We start from the raw sequence: 20160 nt of genomic DNA on the forward strand, positions 1-20160 counted from the left end.
AATCTTCTTCTACTCTTTCTTTGTTCTCCTCTATCAGCTCCTTAACATTCTGCTTACATATTTTGTATTCTTCCCTCCTTTGCTGAACTTCCACTGGTACATTCCTCTTGAGCAATCTACCATATGCCTTTTTCTTCTCTTTCACAGCATTTCTAATCTCTTCTCTCCATCATGCATTGCCCTTTTTATTCCTGTATCTCACTACCTTTTATCTGATGACTGATTCTACAACCTTTAATAGTATTTCTCTAAACATTTCAAACACCTCATTTACACACGACTGCATTCCTATATTTACTGCACATGCTTCCATCTAAGCTTTCAGTTACCTTCCTTTCATACACCTCCCTGAATTCCTTCTGATTCTTCTTCTTGCTTGCCAGTACTTTTACCTCTCCATTCTTTCTTACACCATACCTCCACTTCTCCCTGATCCTCATCCCCGGAAGAACTGTGAAATGGTCAGAATCTCCAAAGAATCATCTCATCCAGCACAGCCTTTCTCAGTCTTTCATCCACTGCCCCATAGTCAGTGAAAGCCTTTTGGTTTTCTCTTCCATCATTCCTCATCCATGTATATCTTTGGGTCATCTTGTGCTGAAAAGGTGTTCACAAGGAATAAACCCTTCTCTTCACAGATATCCACAAGATTGCTTCCGTTCTTATTTACTCTAGGCACGCCCCATTTACCAACTATCTCACCACTTCCATCACATCCCACTTTCGCATTCATATCACCCTGACCACGTTTCTCTCATTCTCAAAACCATTTATACATTCATTTCATCCTTACCTCATACAGTCTTCATACTTATAGGCACATATACACATACCCATACATACTTAACAATCCCAGTCTTTCCTTTCACTCACACTATTCTTGATCCATTCTATCCATGCTCTGTAACACCCTCCCATACTCTTGGTGATAGTAGAATTGCACATCCTTCTTTTCCTCTTCTCCTATAATTTTCACTCATTCCTGTCCATACCACACCTTTTCCAATCTTTTTTCCCTTATAACAATAACATAGTTTTGTACACTTTCTTCTCTCTTTCTATAGGGCTTTGCAAAATCCATACTTTCATTTTTTTTTCTTCAAAGACCATTACTTTACTTTTACTTAAATTTACCTTCAGTTACCTGTGCTGACACACATCATAAAACACAACCTTCTGCAACTGCTCTTAACTCTCTGCAAACAGCACAGTATCAACCACAAACACCTCACCATCACACTCCTTCTCTGCCCTCCCTTTCCCTTGTTTTGTTTTCATCTTTCTTATCATTCCATTCATTTTTTTTTTTTTTTTTATACTTTGTCGCTGTCTCCCGCGTTTGCGAGGTAGCGCAAGGAAACAGACGAAAGAAATGGCCCAATCCCCCCCATACACATGTATATACACACGTCCACACACGCAAATATACATACCTACACAGCTTTCCATGGTTTACCCCAGACGCTTCACATGCCTTGATTTAATCCACTGACAGCACGTCAACCCCGGTATACCACATCGCTCCAATTCACTCTATTCCTTGCCCTCCTTTCACCCTCCTGCATGTTCAGGCCCCGATCACACAAAATCTTTTTCACTCCATCTTTCCACCTCCAATTTGGTCTCCCTCTTCTTCTTGCTCCCTCCACCTCCGACACATATATCCTCTTGGTCAATCTTTCCTCACTCATCCTCTCCATGCGCCCAAACCACTTCAAAACACCCTCTTCTGCTCTCTCAACCACGCTCTTTTTATTTCCACACATCTCTCTTACCCTTACGTTACTCACTCGATCAAACCACCTCACACCACACATTGTCCTCAAACATCTCATTTCCAGCACATCCATCCTCCTGCGCACAACTCTATCCATAGCCCACGCCTCGCAACCATACAACATTGTTGGAATCACTATTCCTTCAAACATACCCATTTTTGCTTTCCGAGATAATGTTCTCGACTTCCACACATTCTTCAAGGCCCCCAGAATTTTCGCCCCCTCCCCCACCCTATGATCCACTTCCGCTTCCATGGTTCCATCCGCTGACAGATCCACTCCCAGATATCTAAAACACTTCACTTCCTCCAGTTTTTCTCCATTCAAACTCACCTCCCAATTGACTTGACCCTCAACCCTACTGTACCTAATAACCTTGCTCTTATTCACATTTACTCTTAACTTTCTTCTTCCAAACACTTTACCAAACTCAGTCACCAGCTTCTGCAGTTTCTCACATGAATCAGCCACCAGCGCTGTATCATCAGCGAACAACAACTGACTCACTTCCCAAGCTCTCTCATCCCCAACAGACTTCATACTTGCCCCTCTTTCCAAAACTCTTGCATTTACCTCCCTAACAACCCCATCCATAAACAAATTAAACAACCATGGAGACATCACACACCCCTGCCGCAAACCTACATTCACTGAGAACCAATCACTTTCCTCTCTTCCTACACGTACACATGCCTTACATCCTCGATAAAAACTTTTCACTGCTTCTAACAACTTTCCTCCCACACCATATATTCTTAATACCTTCCACAGAGCATCTCTATCAACTCTATCATATGCCTTCTCCAGATCCATAAATGCTACATACAAATCCATTTGCTTTTCTAAGTATTTCTCACATACATTCTTCAAAGCAAACACCTGATCCACACATCCTCTACCACTTCTGAAACCACACTGCTCTTCCCCAATCTGATGCTCTGTACATGCCTTCACCCTCTCAATCAATACCCTCCCATATAATTTACCAGGAATACTCAACAAACTTATACCTCTGTAATTTGAGCACTCACTCTTATCCCCTTTGCCTTTGTACAATGGCACTATGCACGCATTCCGCCAATCCTCAGGCATCTCACCATGATTAGAAAGGGTAGTGAGTGGTGGGATGAAGAAGTAAGAGTATTAGTGAAAGAGAAGAGAGAGGCATTTGGACGATTTTTGCAGGGAAAAAATGCAATTGAGTGGGAGATGTATAAAAGAAAGAGACAGGAGGTCAAGAGAAAGGTGCAAGAGGTGAAAAAAAGGGCAAATGAGAGTTGGGGTGAGAGAGTATCATTAAATTTTAGGGAGAATAAAAAGATGTTCTGGAAGGAGGTAAATAAAGTGCGTAAGACAAGGGAGCAAATGGGAACTTCAGTGAAGGGCGCAAATGGGGAGGTGATAACAAGTAGTGGTGATGTGAGAAGGAGATGGAGTGAGTATTTTGAAGGTTTGTTGAATGTGTTTGATGATAGAGTGGCAGATATAGGGTGTTTTGGTCGAGGTGGTGTGCAAAGTGAGAGGGTTAGGGAAAATGATTTGTTAAACAGAGAAGAGGTAGTGAAAGCTTTGCGGAAGATGAAAGCCGGCAAGGCAGCAGGTTTGGATGGTATTGCAGTGGAATTTATTAAAAAAGGGGGTGACTGTATTGTTGACTGGTTGGTAAGGTTATTTAATGTATGTATGACTCATGGTGAGGTGCCTGAGGATTGGCGGAATGCGTGCATAGTGCCATTGTACAAAGGCAAAGGGGATAAGAGTGAGTGCTCAAATTACAGAGGTATAAGTTTGTTGAGTATTCCTGGTAAATTATATGGGAGGGTATTGATTGAGAGGGTGAAGGCATGTACAGGGCATCAGATTGGGGAAGAGCAGTGTGGTTTCAGAAGTGGTAGAGGATGTGTGGATCAGGTGTTTGCTTTGAAGAATGTATGTGAGAAATACTTAGAAAAGCAAATGGATTTGTATGTAGCATTTATGGATCTGGAGAAGGCATATGATAGAGTTGATAGAGATGCTTTGTGGAAGGTATTAAGAATATATGGTGTAGGAGGAAAGTTGTTAGAAGCAGTGAAAAGTTTTTATCGAGGATGTAAGGCATGTGTACGTGTAGGAAGAGAGGAAAGTGATTGGTTCTCAGTGAATGTAGGTTTGCGGCAGGGGTGTGTGATGTCTCCATGGTTGTTTAATTTGTTTATGGATGGGGTTGTTAGGGAGGTAAATGCAAGAGTTTTGGAAAGAGGGGCAAGTATGAAGTCTGTTGGGGATGAGAGAGCTTGGGAAGTGAGTCAGTTGTTGTTCGCTGATGATACAGCGCTGGTGGCTGATTCATGTGAGAAACTGCAGAAGCTGGTGACTGAGTTTGGTAAAGTGTGTGGAAGAAGAAAGTTAAGAGTAAATGTGAATAAGAGCAAGGTTATTAGGTACAGTAGGGTTGAGGGTCAAGTCAATTGGGAGGTGAGTTTGAATGGAGAAAAACTGGAGGAAGTGAAGTGTTTTAGATATCTGGGAGTGGATCTGGCAGCGGATGGAAACATGGAAGCGGAAGTGGATCATAGGGTGGGGGAGGGGGCAAAAATTCTGGGGGCCTTGAAGAATGTGTGGAAGTCGAGAACATTATCTCGGAAAGCAAAAATGGGTATGTTTGAAGGAATAGTGGTTCCAACAATGTTGTATGGTTGCGAGGTGTGGGCTATGGATAGAGTTGTGCGCAGGAGGATGGATGTGCTGGAAATGAGATGTTTGAGGACAATGTGTGGTGTGAGGTGGTTTGATCGAGTGAGTAACGTAAGGGTAAGAGAGATGTGTGGAAATAAAAAGAGCGTGGTTGAGAGAGCAGAAGAGGGTGTTTTGAAGTGGTTTGGGCACATGGAGAGAATGAGTGAGGAAAGATTGACCAAGAGGATATATGTGTCGGAGGTGGAGGGAACGAGGAGAAGAGGGAGACCAAATTGGAGGTGGAAAGATGGAGTGAAAAAGATTTTGTGTGATCGGGGCCTGAACATGCAGGAGGGTGAAAGGAGGGCAAGGAATAGAGTGAATTGGAGCGATGTGGTATACCGGGGTTGACGTGCTGTCAGTGGATTGAATCAAGGCATGTGAAGCGTCTGGGGTAAACCATGGAAAGCTGTGTAGGTATGTATATTTGCGTGTGTGGACGTATGTATATACATGTGTATGGGGGGGGGTTGGGCCATTTCTTTCGTCTGTTTCCTTGCGCTACCTCGCAAACGCGGGAGACAGCGACAAAGTATAATAAAAAAAAAAAAAAAATAACCAGTCAACAATACAGTCACCCCCTTTTTTAATAAATTCCACTGCAATACCATCCAAACCTGCTGCCTTGCCGGCTTTCATCTTCCGCAAAGCTTTCACTACCTCTTCTCTGTTTACCAAATCATTTTCCCTAACCCTCTCACTTTGCACACCACCTAGACCAAAACACCCTATATCTGCCACTCTATCATCAAACACATTCAACAAACCTTCAAAATACTCACTCCATCTCCTTCTCACATCACCACTACTTGTTATCACCTCCCCATTTGCGCCCTTCACTGAAGTTCCATTCATATATATGTTAAAATTCCTTTGTGACGTAACATAGCCCTACCTTACACCCATAGTTATACCAAAACCTTTGCTAAACTCTCGTCCCACTCTTAAACATGCATTTGCCCCCCTATAGAAGACTTTCACTCCATCCAATAAATGTCCCTCTATCCTATGTATCCTTAACACATCCCAGAAAGCATTCCTTTCAACTCTTATCATACACTTTTTCCAGATCCATAAATGCTGCATACAACTTCTTACTTTTCAGTAGGTACTTTTCCACAGTCTTTCTCAATACAAAAATCTGATCCACACATCCCCTAACTTTTGTAAAACCCTCTTACTCCTCGTGTATTCTGCATTCAGTTACTTCCATCTCTTTATCAATCACCATCTTTGCATACACTTTTCCTGATATACTTAACAGTCTTGTTCCCCTATAATTGCTACATTCATCTGTTGTACATATTCTTTTAAATAAAGGAACAATAACAGCTTTCACTCAATTCTCAGGCACAGCCTTATCCAAATTACGTAGTTGATACATTCACTCTATCAGATAAAGTCCATCACACTTGTTTCTTCATACTTCAGCATTTCAGCTGTAATCCCATCCATACAGGTGCCTTTCTTGCCTAAATCCTCATTATTGTCCTTTTTACCTCTCTTCTTGTTATAGGACCCTCCATGCATGCAACAACTGCCTTACCTTCTTCCACATTCATTACTTCTTCAAAATAATCTTTCCATCTTCCTTTCACTTCCTCCTTTTGAATCAGCAACTCCCCTTCCTAACTTCTCTCTTTACAATTCCAACTCTTTCCTTTTTCTCTTCCTTTTAGTACATTTTCTTATTTTCCCTAAACTTTTCACTGAAATTTCTTCCAAAATCATCATTTACTCTCTCTAGCTTTCCGCTTTCAGCATCTTAACATTCCACTTACACATCAAATATTCATCTCTACTTTGTTGAACTTCCACATGTACATTCCTTTTGAGCAGTCTACCATATACCTTTTTCTTTTCTTCCATAACATTTTTTATTTCATTTGTCCACCAAGCATTTCCACTTTGTTCGTATGTCATACAACCTTGCATCAATCTACTAATACTACAACCTATAACAGTCTTTCTCTTAATATTTTAAGCACTTCATTCACAGATGACTTCATCCTTAGATTTACTGCACTTTCATCTAAACTTTCTATTGCCCTTCTTTCATTCTCCAACTAGCTTTCTTTCTGATTCATTTTCTCAGTTGCCAGCACTTTTACCTCTCCATTTCTACTTCCACCATATCTCCACTTCACCCTGATCCTTACTTTCTCAAGAACTGAATAATGGTCAGACTCTCCAAAGAATCCTCTCACAACTCTATCATCTAGTACAACCATTCTTAACATTTCGTCCTCTGCCACATGGTCAGTGGACTCTTTATTATTTTTCATCATTTCTCATCCACATATATATGTGATAATCATCTTATGCTGAAAAAAGGTGTTTGCAAGTAATAAACCCCTCTCATTTTCTCCAGCCTCTCTCCATTTATGAACTGTCTCACCAATTTCATGACATCCTACCTTTGCATTTGTCACGCATTACTTCTGCTTTTCTCTCTTCAAACCCATTTAAACAGTCATTCAAATTTCTACAGAAATGCTTCATTTCACCCCTACCTTGCACAGTCTTCTTATTCTCAGATGAATGCACACATACCATTCCGTACTTTACAGTTTCAATCTTTCCTTTCACCACACTATTTTCAGTCCATTCTATCCATGCCCTGTAACACCCTTCCATACTTTTAGTGATTGTATGATTGCACATTCATCTTTCTCTCTACCCTGTTGTGAGTACAGGTACACCACCAATTTTATGGCACTCTTGGTTCCAAAGCCTTGCTGGATTAACCATTTTGCTGGACCAACCATGGTCACATAATGATAATTCATCAACACACCTCTAACCCACTGATTATACATCTCCCATGTGTCTAAAGTATACCATGGACTGCTGGAAATTTAAATTAAACAAATATTAAATGTTTGAGCACCCTAATGATGGCAAGTCTGTCCTTAGATTGTTTGAATCCTGTGGGGTCTTCTTCATCTTCTGTTGTTAGTGTTCTCGTAGGTGCGCATCGCTAGAATAGTGCAGTTTCATCTGCATTATGCACCTGCTCAGGACTGAGTTTCACAAATTTGTCCACATACGTGGCAGCTCCTTCATGGTTTGCAGATCGCTTTTCTCTGCGCACCTTGTTCGTGGAAGTTCTTTGATGCTTCTAGAATCTTTGAAGGCATCCTTCACTATAGTCACGCTCATGTTGTAATTCAAGTTCTTTATGGAACAACTTAGCCCTTAGCCTGGTCCATTATCGTGCTACCTGACAAGTCCACTCATCATTCCAATGCTGTCATAACCATTCCATCATCACTTGATTGTGCTCAGTACTCTTTCCATTATACATAGTTTTTCTAATCGTCATTTGCTTCTTGGAATTGCTGTCTGCATAGAATTTCAATATTTTCTCCTTTTGCTTTTTTATAGCTATAGCTAGGGTTAAATTTAAGCAAAATAAGCTAAGAATCTCGCAGAATTGCGATATCACCACCAACAAGTGCAATGTAAAGAATGTAAATAAGCACACCCTACACAATGCCATCTGTGGCCACCCAGGAAACTAGTCTGGGGGCTGTGGTAATTTCAAGTTCCCTCATGTAATTTTGTCTAGACTAAAGAAGGTACTGAACCATCAGTTGCCGGAAAATCAGTTGTGTACCTGTACTAATATAAGTGCATTATCATTCTTATTTTGCGCACCCTGTGAAATTATCAAGTAAGGCTGATATCATCATGAAAGCCTCCCCTGTAACCAACAATTGTCGCCATTTCATGTGATCAGAAGTCTTTCCTCCATTATCATTATCATTTCTGTCTCATCTGTAACTTAGCTGTTCCCTTTGAACCTAAACCTTAATTCTGTTACATATCATATATCTTTATGACCAGCTGTCATCTGCCTTGCATCTTTTATGGCTATACAATCATTAGAGGCTTTCATCCACGTATTTTTCTGATTATTTCTTCAAACTATATCATCTTACATTTTCATTCTTTATTTTATCTCTTCTTATTGTAACTGTTCTATTTAGTTTCTTGCTAAGACCAAAGAAAACTAAAGAGTCACATCCATACATCATAGCTGGGACAAGAATTCTATCTTGAAACATTCTTGCACACTCAATTAAGGTTTCCCATATGGTGGTAGTGTCTGAGTTTGAGAAAAGGTCCAAATCCTCTCCTGACTTCAAAATCACCACATCTCTCCCTCTTGAAAAGTTCAGCTACTACCCAGGTTTTGTGTACAGTTTTTGATGCATAAATGAGTCAGTAACTAAGATTTAATCATTTTTCTAATATTTTTTTAGATATGTTTTCAGCAAGATGTAAATTATATCCAAAATTAAATCTTTATGAATGATATGCTGAATTCATTTAGTGTATAGACAGTAGTACAAAGCATTCTGGAGGTGAGAGATTTGCTTCAGCTAGAACGAGTTGAATCAGTGTGGTATACAGGAGATTGACTTGTTGTTAGTTGGCTGAACTAGGGCTTATGAAGTAATCAGGGTGAACTACAGAATAATCAGTGGAACTTGGCTCTGGATAGTAGGTTTTGGTTTCAGGACATTTTACATCACAGCTAGGGTAAATATGAGAAGATGTGGGTATTCTTCAATTGCTTCTCATGTATCCTTGCTAGGTTAACAGAGGCAATTAGGTATAGATGAAAAAGAAGTTGTTTTGAGTTAAGAAATAGAAATTTTGAATATATTCATTAAACTACATTTTACATAACTTTTCACAACTTATCCAAAACTTAGTTTAACTTTGACTATCATTAGATTTCTACAGATTTAGATATATAGCACAGTAACATGATACTGTTAAATTATGCATTTGAAAGGGACACTCAGTTGTATAAGTGAGTTAGAAGAATAACATTATAACATTGCTTATTCCTTGGTTATATGAACATATAGTGGTATTGCATTTATTCTGAGAACTTATTCAGATATAACCTGTTTCCCCATCCTTATCAAGGAATGTCCTTCCCTCTACCAAGAATAACCTGTGAGAACCCTTCCCATCGCTTTGGTTAATTCTTCTCATTTGAGCTTTCAGCTCCAGTTTCCCTGTTACTTCCCATAATGATTATCACTCCAAAATTCCTAAACTTGCCTGTAACTTTTGATTTTTCTTCCTGATATTGCACTGTTTCCCCCCATCTCCTATAAAAAGTTATGTTATTTGTACTTGGATTTCCATTCTCTTCTTATTACATATATTATCAAAGTAATCTTCAATTTTATCTGATTCCTCCTTTGATTTTATCAGAAATAACTGTTTCATCAGCATACAACTATCAATTTCCATTATCTTTGCCAAGGTTCATCATTACACTGGAATTGCCCCGTACTCACTGTACTTTCACATTAAATAACCATTGTCACATTACATGGCCTTGACACATTCCCACATGTGTATGTTTAATCTGATATTAAAGTTTCTAAAGAAATTTAGTCAAAGATTTTCCTATTTTCCAATTACCTTCATGTTTTCTCTAACATGTAAAAAGTAATTTTCAGTCTATTCTGACTCCCAGAGTGTGCTCTAAGCCATACCATCCTATGCTCCAAATGCATCCCATAGTTCAGAAAGTCCATGATTGGATTGTAAGAATCCAAGAGTGTACAGATTTGCTGGCCTCCTAGACTTGCTGTTATCTGTGGTAAAATGCCATTGTTGAGGCTAAAGCATCTATGCAAAGCAGTCTACAGAGGTCTCTTGCCAACCTTAGGGGTTATGTTCCTGGAAGAATCCATGATTGGCAAAACCATGTTTAGCAAGATACAGTGGAAAATGGAGACATTGACCCTTGAGATATATTATTCCTTAAGTTCTGTAATATAAACATCAAGATATACTTCAAAAGCAGCAACCTTATATTATAATAGTACAAAGAAATGAAATACAAAACTGTAAGGTAATACAATGGCAGTATGTCACAACTGAATTTGCACCTCCTTTACTCTTACAAAGCACCCAGCCAGCTACATCACACAAAATGCCTTTAGCAGCACAACCTGTTTATGACACTCCTGCCTCTCTCTAGAAATGTTGGTCTGTTGGGCTGAGCCAGAAACAGCTCAAGACCACTTCACACTTGCTCAATGCATGAATACAATTTTGATGGTGCCATGGAAAACTGTAGATACCCAGAACTTGATTCAGAGGTTGGGAAAATGGTATACATTAGTGTAAATGCATATACTCAAAACCATGGTTTTCAAACTTGTGGTAAAAGTCAATCTAGATGGGACTTGGAAGTCAAAAGAGTAACAGACTGAGCAACAGACTACAGAGAATAAAGAAAAGTGTTGAAGTATGGCATTCCTTTGATAGGAATTGCCATTATGAGGCAATTTTATGTTGACTAAGGATTCATTCACACAGTTTACCTTTGGTCATTAAAGATTGGTTTAAGAGTGTTGACCCATGGTATCTTAATGGAGAGGAGACTTGCCCCAATATGTGATGCATACAGTTGCAGTGTTACTGTGGAACATAAACTAATGGAATACCAGAATATAGGAGTCTCATAATCAAAAATGATATCATGATAATGGTAGAAGTAATTAAACAACTGGGGAAATTTGGGGCAATAATGTTAGTTTGAGTATTCTGATTAATTTTTTAAAGGAAGCCAAAATATATAATTGTGATGAAACTTATTTTTTTTTATTTTTTATTTTTTTTGCTTTGTCGCTGTCTCCCGCGTTTGCGAGGTAGCGCAAGGAAACAGACGAAAGAAATGGCCCAACCCACCCCCATACACATGTATATACATACGTCCACACACGCAAATATACATACCTACACAGCTTTCCATGGTTTACCCCAGATGCTTCACATGCCCTGATTCAATCCACTGACAGCACGTCAACCCCGGTATACCACATCGCTCCAATTCACTCTATTCCTTGCCCTCCTTTCACCCTCCTGCATGTTCAGGCCCCAATCACACAAAATCTTTTTCACTCCATCTTTCCACCTCCAATTTGGTCTCCCTCTTCTCCTCGTTCCCTCCACCTCCGACACATATATCCTCTTGGTCAACCTTTCCTCACTCATTCTCTCCATGTGCCCAAACCATTTCAAAACACCCTCCTCTGCTCTCTCAACCACGCTCTTTTTATTTCCACACATCTCTCTTACCCTTACGTTACTCAATCAAACCACCTCACACCACACATTGTCCTCAAACATCTCATTTCCAGCACATCCATCCTCCTGCGCACCACTCTATCCATAGCCCACACCTCGCAACCATACAACATTGTTGGAACCACTATTCCTTCAAACATACCCATTTTTGCTTTCCAAGATAATGTTCTCGACTTCCACACATTCTTCAAGGCTCCCAGAATTTTCGCCCCCTCCCCCACCCTATGATCCACTTCCGCTTCCATGGTTCCATCTGCTGCCAGATCCACTCCCAGATATCTAAAACACTTTACTTCCTCCAGTTTTTCTCCATTCAAACTCACCTCCCAATTGACTTGACCCTCAACCCTACTGTACCTAATAACCTTGCTCTTATTCACATTTACTCTTAACTTTTATATATATATATATCTTTTAATGGAGGCCAAGTATATGATTTTAATGCATAGTTTTAAGTTTTTAGATTTGCTTTAAAGGAAGCCAGGATGTAGAATTCTGTGTGAATTGTTCTAAATCTTTTGATATCATTTTCATGGAAAAAAGTGCATAATGAATGTTAGGTTCTCGCACCTTGTCAAATTCCATAGTCAATCAAATCAAATGTGACTATCTTGACCTTTACATTATTATTAGGCAGTATCATGCATTATTATTTTTTTAACATTTAGTTCACTTAATTGGGAGGTAAGTTTGAATGGAAAAAACTGGAGGAAGTGAAGTGTTTTAGATATTTGGGATTGGACTTAGCAGCAGATGGAACCATGGAAGTGGAAGTGAGTCACAGGGTGGGAGAGGGGACGAAGGTCCTGGGAGCATTGAAGAATGTGTGGAAGGTGAGAACGTTTTCTCAGAGGGCAGAAATGGGAATTTTTGAAGGAATAGTGGTTCCAACAATGTTATGTAATTGTAAGGCATGGGCTATAGATAGGGTTGTGCAGAAGAGGGTGGATGTGTTGGAAATGAAATGTTTGAGGACAATATGTGGTGTGAGGTGGTTTGATCAAGTAAGTAATGAAAGGGTAAGAGAGATGTGTGGTAATAAAAAGAGTGTGGTTGAGAGCAGAAGAGGGTGTGTTGAAATGGTTTGGACACATTGAGAGAATGAGTGAGGAAAGATTTACAAAGAGGATATATGTGTCAGAGGTGAAGGGAAGAAGGAGAAGCAGGAGACCAAATTGGAGGTGGAAGGATGGAGTGAAAAAGATTTTGAGCGATCGGGGCCTGAACATACAGGAGGATGAAAGAGGCATGTAAGGAATAGAGTGAATTGGAACGGTGTGGTATATTGCAGTCGACGTGCTGTCAGTGGATTGAGCCAGGGCATGTGAAGTGTCTAGGAAAACCATGGAAAGGTCTATGGGGCCTGTATGTGGAAAGGGAGCTGAGGTGTCATTGTATTACTCATGACAGGTAGAGACTGAGTGTGAACGAATGTGGCCTTTGTTGTCTTTTCCTGGCGCTACCTCACTGGAGGGGTGGGGGATGCTATCTCGTGTGTCAGGGTGGCAACGGGAATGGATAAAGGCAGCAAAGCTGAATATGTACGTGTGTATATATGCATATGTCTGTGTATATATATGTTTGAAGGAATAGTGGTTCCAGCAATGTTATTTGGTTACAAGGTTTGGGGCTATTGATAAGAGTTGTGCGGAGGAGGGTGGATGTGCTGGAAATGAGATGTTTGAGGATAATATGTGGTGTGAGGTGGTTTGATCGAGTAAGTAATGAAAGAGTAAGAGAGATGTGTGGTAATAAAAAGAGTGTGGTTGAGAGAGTAGAAGAGGGTGTTTTAAAAATGGTTTGGTCACATGGAGAGAATGAGTGAGGAAAGATTGACAAAGAGGATATATGTGTCAGAGGTGCAGGGAACGAGAAGTGGGAGACCAAATTGGAGGTGGAAGGATAGAGTGAAAAAGATTTTGAGCGATCGGGGCCTAAACATACAGGAGGGTGAATTGGAGGTGGAAGAATAGAGTGAAAAAGATTTTGAGCGATCTGGGCCTAAACATACAGGAAGGTGAAAGGCGTGCAAGGAATAGAGTGAATTGCAACGATGTGGTATAAAGGGGTGGATGTACTGTCAATGGATTGAACTAGGGCATGTGAAGCATCTGGGGTAAACCATGGAAAGTTTTGTGGGGCCAGGATGTGGAAAGGGAGTTGTGGTTTCAGAGCATTATACATGACAGCTAGAGACTTAGTGTGAACGAATGCAGCCTTTGTTGTCTTCTCCGAACCCTACCTCGCACACATGCGGGGGGAGGGGGATTTCATTTCATGTGTGGTGGTGTGGCGATGGGAATGAGTGAAGACAGCAAGTATGAATTATGTACATGTGTATATATGTATATGTCTGTGTATGTATACATATGTATACGATGAAAGATGAAAGCCAGCAAGGCAGCGGGTTTGGATGGTATTGCTGTGGAAATTATTAAAAAAGGGGGTGACTGTATTGTTGACTGGTTGGTAAGGTTATTTAATGTATGTATGACTCATGGTGAGGTACCTGAGGATTGGCGGAATGCTTGCATAGTGCCATTGTACAAAGGCAAAGGGGATAAAAGTGAATGCTCAAATTATAGAGGTATATGTGTGTTGAGTATTCCTGGGAAACTATATGGGAGGGTATTGATTGAGAGGGTGAAAGCATGTACAGAGCATGAGACTGGAGAAGAGCAGTGTGGTTTCAGAAGTGGTAGAGGATGTGTGGATCAGGTGTTTGCTTTGAAGAATGTATGCAAGAAATACTTCGAAAAGCAAATGGATCTGTATGTAGCATTCATGGATCTGGAGAGGGCATATGATAGAGTTGATAGAGATGCTCTGTGGAAGGTATTAGGAATATATGGTGTGGGAGGCAAGTTGTTAGAAGCAGTGAAAAGTTTTTATCGAGGATGTAAGGCATGTGTACGAGTAGGAAGAGAGGAAAGTGATTGGTTCTCAGTGAATGTTAGTTTGCAGCAGGGGTGCATGATGTCTCCATGGTTGTTTAGTTCGTGTATGGATGGGGTTGTTAGGGAGGTGAATGCAAGAGTTTTGGAAAGAGGGGCAAGTATGCAGTCTGTTGTGGATGAGAGAGCTTGGGAAGTGAGTCAATTGTTGTTCGCTGATGATACAGCACTGGTGGCTGATTCATGTGAGAAACTGCAGAAGCTGGTGACTGAGTTTGGTAGAGTGTGTGAAAGACGAAAGCTGAGAGTAAATGTGAATAAGAGCAAGGTTATTAGGTACATTAGGGTTGAGGGACAAGTCAATTGGGAGGTAAGTTTGAATGGAGAAAAACTGGAGGAAGTGAAGTGTTTTAGATATCTGGGAGTGGATTTGGCAGCGGATGGAACCATGGAAGCGGAAGTGGATCATAGGGTGGGGGAGGGGGCGAAAGTTATGGGAGTTTTGAAAAATTTGTGGAAGTCGAGAACGTTATCTTGGAGAGCAAAAATGGGTATGTTTGAAGGAATTGTGGTTCCAACAATGTTGTATGGTTGCGAGGCGTGGGCTATAGATAGAGTTGTGCGGAGGAGGTGGATCTGCTGGAAATGAGATGTTTGAGGACAGAATGTGGTGTGAGGTGGTTTGATCGAGTAAGTAATGAAAGGGTAAGAGAGATGTGTGGTAATAAAAAGAGTGTGGTTGAGAGAGCAGAAGAGGGTGTTTTGAAATGGTTTGGTCACATGGAGATAATGAGTGAGGAAAGAATGACCAAGAGGATATATGTGTCAGGTGGAGGGAATGAGAGGAAGTGGGAGACCAAATTGGAGGTGGAAAGATGGAGTGAAAAAGATTCTGAGTGATCAGGGCTTGAACATGCAGAGGGTGAAAGGCGTGCAAGGAATAAAGTGAATTGGAACAATGTGGTATACCAGGGTCGACGTGTTGTCAATGGATTGAACCAGGGCATATGAAGCATCTGGGGTAAACCATGGAATGTTTTGTGGGGCCTGGATGTGGAAAGGGAGCTGTGGTTTCAGTGCATAATACATGACAGCTAGAGACTGAGTGTGAACAAATGTGGCCTTTGTTGTCTTTTCCTAGCGCTACCTCGCACACATGCGGGGGGAGGAGGTTATCATTTCATGTGTGGCGAGGTGGTGACAGGAATGAATAAGGGCAGACAGTATAAATTATGTACATGTGTATATATGTGTATATATGTGTATATACGTTGAGATGTATAGGTATGTATATGTGCGTGTGTGGACATGTATGTATATACATGTGCATGTGGGTGGGTTGGGCCATTCTTTCATCTGTTTCCTTGCGCTACCTCACTAACGCGGGAGACAGCGACAAAGTATAATAAATAGATAAATGTTGAAATGTATAGGTATGTATATGTGTGTGTGTGGATGTGTATGTATATACATGTGTATGTGGGTGGCTTGGGCCACTCTTTTGTCTGTTTCCTTGCGCTACCTTGCCAATGCAGGAGACAGCGACAAAGTATAAAAAATAAGTAAATAAAACTAAATGTATACGTATGTATACATTGAAATGTATATGTATGCATATGTGCGTGTTGTGCGTTTATGTATATACATGTGTATGTGGGTGGGTTGGGCCATTCCTTGTCTGTTTCCATGTGCTGCCCCGCTAATGCAGGAGACGGCCATTAAGTATAATAAGATATATTGTTTAGTATAGATAAATCAATAAGTGTATTGAAAGGAAAAAGTGAATTCCAGTAATTTTGAGGAAGAGGAAAGAAAGACATGCTGTCCAGTAATCTAATACCAAACATTATTATTATGCCATCTCAGAATTACTGTGTACCACCATTTCACATGATTAGGATTAGCTTAGTATGGGATAGTTTCCATGTAAAGGAACAGAAAGGTTCTTGTAATTATAGATACTGATATTTGATTTTGCCATTAGGTGTTCAAAGCTGCAACAGCCTGTGGTCCTCCACGAGGAATTCCTCATAACCCACAGTGTAAAGGATTTTATGGGTTCGATGTTATGCTGGAATGGACAAACAAGGAAGGTAAGCCAATTAATTTTGTTTTTAGATAAGTACTTACATCTTGATCTTAAGTGTTTTTCAGTGATGAGATTGACCTATAACTTACAACAAAGTTTGACCCTCCACAATACATGATGGATAATAGAGATGTTGTAAGGTCTTTAAAATAATGTGTGCAGCTTTAGTATGTATGAAAGTTGAATGTAGTTGATCACTAATCTTAACTTATCTGTAGGAAACCATTCCATTTTAGAATAAAAGGAATTGCCTTTGTGCTACAATCACTATTTTGCTCTGGCCACTTTCGGTTACTCCAGACATCTGCCGTACATTTTGATACTTGACAAAAGCCATCAAAATTTGCAACTTGACTCTTGTTTCCCATTTTTTATTTCATGGTTTTCATCTTTCCTTGCTCCCTCCAATGTAAGCTGATGAGCCTATTTTCTTTGTCATGGCCCTCCTTTTTACACTTATTTCTCATTTCATGTCCAAACAGCAAGAATTCTCTTGCAAATCTTTGTATTATTAATGTTGGATCTGTACGACTTGGTATGGAAATGTTTTTTACCAGAAAATATGAGCAAGAATCGTCACACACTATCTAGCTTTCATTTTGGAAAAATCTCTAACAATAAGCACATGTTTCTTATCTTTCTGTGTCTTTCATTTTGAAAGCAGTCTTGCTTATATACTGAAAATCTTATCAAGCTTTTTAGGTACTCCCCAACTTTTACCACACTCCTTTCACCATCTAAGTTTCCAGATGGCTGTTTTTGTGAACAGCGATGCTCTTGTGAAATTTTGTGTGTCATGTTTCAGGGCTACATCCACAATTTTTTTTAGATATAAATTCCCCACTAGTCTGGATTCAAATATAACAACAGATGCTAAACTTTCTTATATCAAAGATTTATTAATCATAGCAGATTCAGAAGAAGAATGTGTAAAGTAAGTCACTTATTCATGGATGTTTGTTCCACAAAACAGGTTTCCCTTTAATGCAGATCTTAGATTGTTCCAGATCAGAAGTTCTCATAGTTGGGGGTTAGTTGATGCTCTTGAAAAGTTTGTTTTACCCTTGCAGCATTAAATGCTCTTGTTTTTTACAATAAATGTAACCTATTTCATGTCATTGGCTTTGTGTGATACATTTTGATATGTAGTCTCAGATGCTAAGTTTGTATGAAGTGAGTATGGGGGAATAACTCTTAAGTATACCAGGCAAAATGTATGCAAGAATGTTGATTGAGAGAGTGATGAAAGTGACTGAATGCAGAATAAGAGAGGAACAAGGTGGTTTTAGGAAAGGTGGGGATATATGGATCAGATTTTTATGGTGTGACTAATGAGAAATATCTTGCAAAATGTAAGAAGCTGTATGCAGCTTTTATGGATCTGGATAAAGCATATGGCAGAGTCAAGTGGAATGCTTCATGGGATGTGTTAAGCATATATGGGGTAGGAGGACAACTGTTGGATAACATGAAAGTCATTTGTTGAGGAGCAAATGGATGTGTAAGGGTGGATGGAGAGTTGAGTGAAAGTTTCAGTATTAACTGTAGCCATGAGACAGGGCTTACTGTGGCTTTTCAACATATATGTGTGATTGGTTCCCAATGGAGGTTGTTTTGCAGCAGGGTTGAGTGATGTCCCCACAGTTGTTTAATTTGTTTATGGATGGGCTGGTTAGGGAGGTAAATGCAAGGGTTTTGGAGATAGGGGCAAGTATACAGTCTGTTAGGGATGAGAGGGCTTGGGAAAAGAGTTAGTTGTTCTTCGTCGATGATACAACTCTAGTGGCTGATATAAATGAGAAATTGCAGAAGTTGGTGACTGAGTCTGGAAAAGAGTGTGAAAGAAGAAAGTTGAGAGTAAATGTGAGTAAGAGCAAGATTATTAGGGTCAGTAGGGTTGAGGGACGAGTTTATTAGGATGTAAGTTTGAATGGGGAGAAATTTCGGAGGAATTGAAGTGTTTTAGATATCTGGGAGAGGACTTAGCAGGAGATGGAACCATGGAAGCAGAAGTGAGTCACAGGGTTGGGGCAAAAGTTCTGGGAGCAATGAAGAATGTGTGGAAGGAGAGAATGTTATCTCATAGAGCAAGAATGGGTATGTTTGAAGGAATAGTAATTCCAACAGTGATAATTGGTTGTGAAGCATGGGCCATAGATAGGGTTGTATGGGGGAAGGCAGATGTGTTGGAAATGAAATGTTTGAGGACATTATGTTGTGTGAGGTGGTTTGATTGAGTAAGTAGTGAAAGGGTAAGAGAGATTTGTGGAAATAAAAGTGTGGTTGAGAGAGCAGAAGAGAATATATGTGTCAGAGGTGAAGGGGAACATGGAGAAGTGGGAGACCAAATTGGAGGTGGAAGGATGGAGTGAAAAAGATTTTGAGCCTGAACATATAGAAGGGTGAGAGGCATGCAAGGAATAGAGTGAATTGGAACAGTGTGGTATACTGGGGTCGACATGCTGTCAGTGGGCTGAACCAGGGCATGTGAAGCATCTAGGGTAAACCATGGAAAGGTCTGTGGGGCCTGGATGTGGATAGGGAGCTGTGGTTTTGGTGCATTACATATGGCAGCTAGAGACTGAGTGTAAATGAATGTGTTTTTTTTTGTCTTTCCTTGCACAAGCTCGCTGAAGAGGTAGCCATGCTATTTCTTGTGGGGCTAGGTAGTGACAGAAATGGATGAAGGTAAGCAAGTATGAATATTCACATGTGTATATATGTATATGTCTATGTGTGTGTCTGTATATGTGTGTGTATGGGCATTTATGTATATATATATATGTGTATATGAGTGGATGGGCCATTCTTCGTCTGTTTCCTGGAGCTGCCTCGCTGATGCAGGAAATAGCGATTAGATATAATGAATATATTTATTTATTCAATATACTTTGTTGCTGTCTCCTGCGTTAGCGAGGTAGTGCAAGGAAACAGATGAAAGAATGGCCCAACCCACCCACATACACATGTATGTACATACACGTCCACACACACACATACATACCTATACACTTCAACGTATACATATATATACATACACAGACATATACGTATATACACATGTACATAATTCATACTTGCTGCCTTTATTCATTCCCATCGCCACCCTGCCATACATGAGATGACAACCTCCTCCTCCCATGTGTGCGAGGTAGTGCTAGGAAAAGACAACGAAGGCCACATTCAGTCTCTAGCTGTCATGTATAATGCACTGAAACCACAGCTCCCTTTCGACATCCAGACCCCACAAAACTTTCCATGGTTTACCCCAGACGTTTCACATGCCCTGGTTCAGTACAATGATAGCACATTGAACACGGTACACCACATTGTTCCAATTCACTCTATTCCTTGCATGCCTTTCACCCTCCTGCATGTTCAGGCCCTGATCACTCAAAATCTTTTTCACTCCATCCTTCCACCTTCAGTTTGGTCTTCCACTTCTCGTTCGCTCCATCTCTGACACATATATCCTCTTTGCCAATCTTTCCTCACTCATTCTCTCCATGTGACCAAACCATTTCAATACACCCTCTTCTGCTCTCTCAGCCAC

At 40.3% G+C, this 20160-nt stretch overlaps 1 protein-coding gene across 1 annotated transcript in view; it reads left to right on the top strand.

The window, feature by feature from the left end:
- The window catches only part of TTLL12 (Tubulin tyrosine ligase-like 12), a 262539-nt gene that overhangs the window by 217569 nt on the left and 24810 nt on the right, over positions 1-20160 (top strand). Inside the window, exon 13 of the mRNA XM_071664989.1 lies at positions 16503-16611. Coding sequence (XP_071521090.1) covers positions 16503-16611 — 109 coding nt within the window. The remainder of the gene's footprint in view (positions 1-16502; positions 16612-20160) is intronic.

This window comes from Panulirus ornatus, chromosome 9, assembly GCF_036320965.1.
Source record: "Panulirus ornatus isolate Po-2019 chromosome 9, ASM3632096v1, whole genome shotgun sequence".
NCBI lineage: Eukaryota > Metazoa > Arthropoda > Malacostraca > Decapoda > Palinuridae > Panulirus > Panulirus ornatus.